The sequence below is a fragment of the Mustela putorius genome, unplaced genomic scaffold (genome assembly GCF_011764305.1).
Source record: "Mustela putorius furo isolate JIRA1106 unplaced genomic scaffold, ASM1176430v1.1 tig00000129_pilon_pilon_pilon, whole genome shotgun sequence".
Taxonomy (NCBI): domain Eukaryota; kingdom Metazoa; phylum Chordata; class Mammalia; order Carnivora; family Mustelidae; genus Mustela; species Mustela putorius.
The window spans coordinates 32,056,817-32,059,122 of record NW_025421290.1 but is presented as its reverse complement, the minus strand read 5'-3'; the positions used below and the strand labels follow the sequence as shown (position 1 = coordinate 32,059,122).

Here is a 2,306-nt window from a genome sequence, read left to right as displayed (position 1 = left end):
GGCTCTCAGCTTTTCCCCATTAAGAGTGATATCCACTGTGGGTTTTCCATAGACGGATTTTATGAAATTGAGGAATGTACCCTCTATCCCTATACTTTGAAGAGTTTTAATAAGGAAAAGATGCTATATTTTGTCAAATGTTTTTTCTGCATCAGTTGAGAAGACCATGTGGCTCTTCTGTCTTATCTTATTTATATGTTCTATCACATTGATTGTTTGCAAATGTTGAAACAACCTTGCATCCCAAGAATAAATTCTACCTGGTCATGGTGAATAATATTTTTAATGTACTGTTGGATTCTATTAGCTAGGATCTTATTAAGAATTTTGGCATTCCAGGCCCGAGCCCGAGTCCTGGCCTCTCATCTTACTCTCCGAACAGCATGAGCTTCACCACCCACTCCACCTTCTCTTCCAACTATCGGTCCCTGGGCTCCATGCAGTCGCCCAGCCACCGGGTCCGGCCTGTCAGCAGCGCGGCCAGCGTCTATGCAGGCGCCGGAGGCTCAGGCTCCCGGATCTCCGTATCCCGCTCCACCAGCTTCCGGGGTGGTTGGGGGTCTGGGGGCCTGGCCACGGGGTTGGCCGCCGGGATGGCCAGGGGTCTGGCCGGCATAGGGGGCATGCAGGGCGAGAAGGAGACCATGCAAGACCTGAATGACCGCCTGGCCTCCTACCTGGAGAGGGTGAGGAGCCTGGAGGCAGATAATAAGAGACTGGAGGTGAGAATCCGGGAACACCTGGAGAAGAAGGGAACCCAGGTCAGAGACTGGGGGCATTACTTCAAGACCATTGAGGAGCTGAGGTCTCAGATTTTTGCAAGTTCTGTGGACAATGCCCACATCGTTCTGCAGATTGACAATGCCCGTCTTGCTGCTGATGACTTCAGAGTCAAGTATGAGACGGAACTGGCCATGCGCCAGTCCATGGAGAGTGACATCCACGGGCTCTGCAAGGTCATCGATGACACCAATGTCACTAGGCTGCAGCTGGAGACAGAGATTGAGGCTCTCAAGGAGGAGTTGCTCTTTATGAAGAAGAACCATGAGGAGGAAGTAAAGGGTCTACAGAACCAAATTGCCAACTCCGGGTTGACCGTGGAGTTGGATGCCCCCAAGTCTCAGGACCTCAGCAAGATCATGGAAGACATCCGGGCCCAGTATGATGAGCTGGCTCGGAAGAACCGAGAGGAGCTGGACAAATACTGGTCCCAGCAGATTGAGGAAAGCACCACAGTGATTACCACACAGACCTCAGAAATAGGAGAGGCTGAGATGACCCTCACGGAGCTGAGACGTACCGCCCAGTCCTTGGAGATCAACCTGGATTCGATGAGAAACCTGAAGGCCAGCTTAGAGAACAGCCTCAGGGAGGTTGAAACCCGCTACACCATGCAGATGGAGCAGCTCAACGGGGTTCTGCTGCACCTGGAGTCTGAACTGTCCCAGACCCGGGCAGAGGGGCAGCGCCAGGCCCAGGAGTATGAAGCCCTGTTGAATGTCAAGGTCAAGCTGGAGGCTGAGATCGCTACCTACCGTCGCCTGCTGGAAGATGGGGAGGACTTCAATCTCAGTGATGCCCTGGACAGCAGCAGCTCCATGCAAACCATCCAGAAAACCACTACCCGCAAGATTGTAGACGGCAAGGTCGTGTCTGAGACCAATGACACCAAAGTTCTGAGGCGTTGAGGGAGCAGAAGCAGGGTACACTTTGGGGAGCAGGAGGCCAATAAAAAGTTCGAAGGTCAAAAAAAAAAAAAAGAATTTTGGCATTCATATTCATCAGGAATATTGGTCTGAATTTGTCCTTTCTCATGGCCCCTTGCCTGGTTTTGGGATCAAGGTAGTGCTGGCTTCATAGAATCTGGAAGTTTTCCTTCTGTTTCTATTTTTTGAAAGAGCGTCAGGAGAATAGGTATTATTTCTTCTTTGAAAGTTTGGTGTTATTCCCAGGGAATCCATCAGACCCTGGATTCTTGTGGGGTTTTTTTGGGGGGGGGGATTTTTGGTCACTGCTTCAATCTTGTTACTGGTTTTGGTCTATTCAAGTTGTCAATTTCTTCCTGTTTCCGTCTTGGTAGTTTATAGTTTTCCAGAAAAAGCATCCATTTCTTCCAGATGGCTTAATTTATTGGCATATATCTGTTGATAATTTCCGATAATTGTTTTTATTTCTTTGGTGTTAGACCTGATCTCTCCCCTTTTATTCATAATTTTATTAATTTGGGTCTGGACAGTGGTTTATTGATCCTATTAATTCTCTCAAAGAACCAGCTTCTAGTTTCATTGATGTGTTCTACTGTATTT

General features: G+C 48.6%; 1 protein-coding gene across 1 annotated transcript; it reads left to right on the top strand.

Moving 5' to 3' along the window:
- Positions 1–340: 340 nt before the first annotated feature.
- LOC101681068 (keratin, type I cytoskeletal 18-like) lies at positions 341–1,760 on the top strand. Its single transcript, XM_045071632.1, has one exon. It carries the CDS (start codon positions 384–386, stop codon positions 1,686–1,688), a length of 1,305 nt encoding a protein of 434 aa, XP_044927567.1. The 5' UTR covers positions 341–383; the 3' UTR covers positions 1,689–1,760.
- Positions 1,761–2,306: the final 546 nt, after the last annotated feature.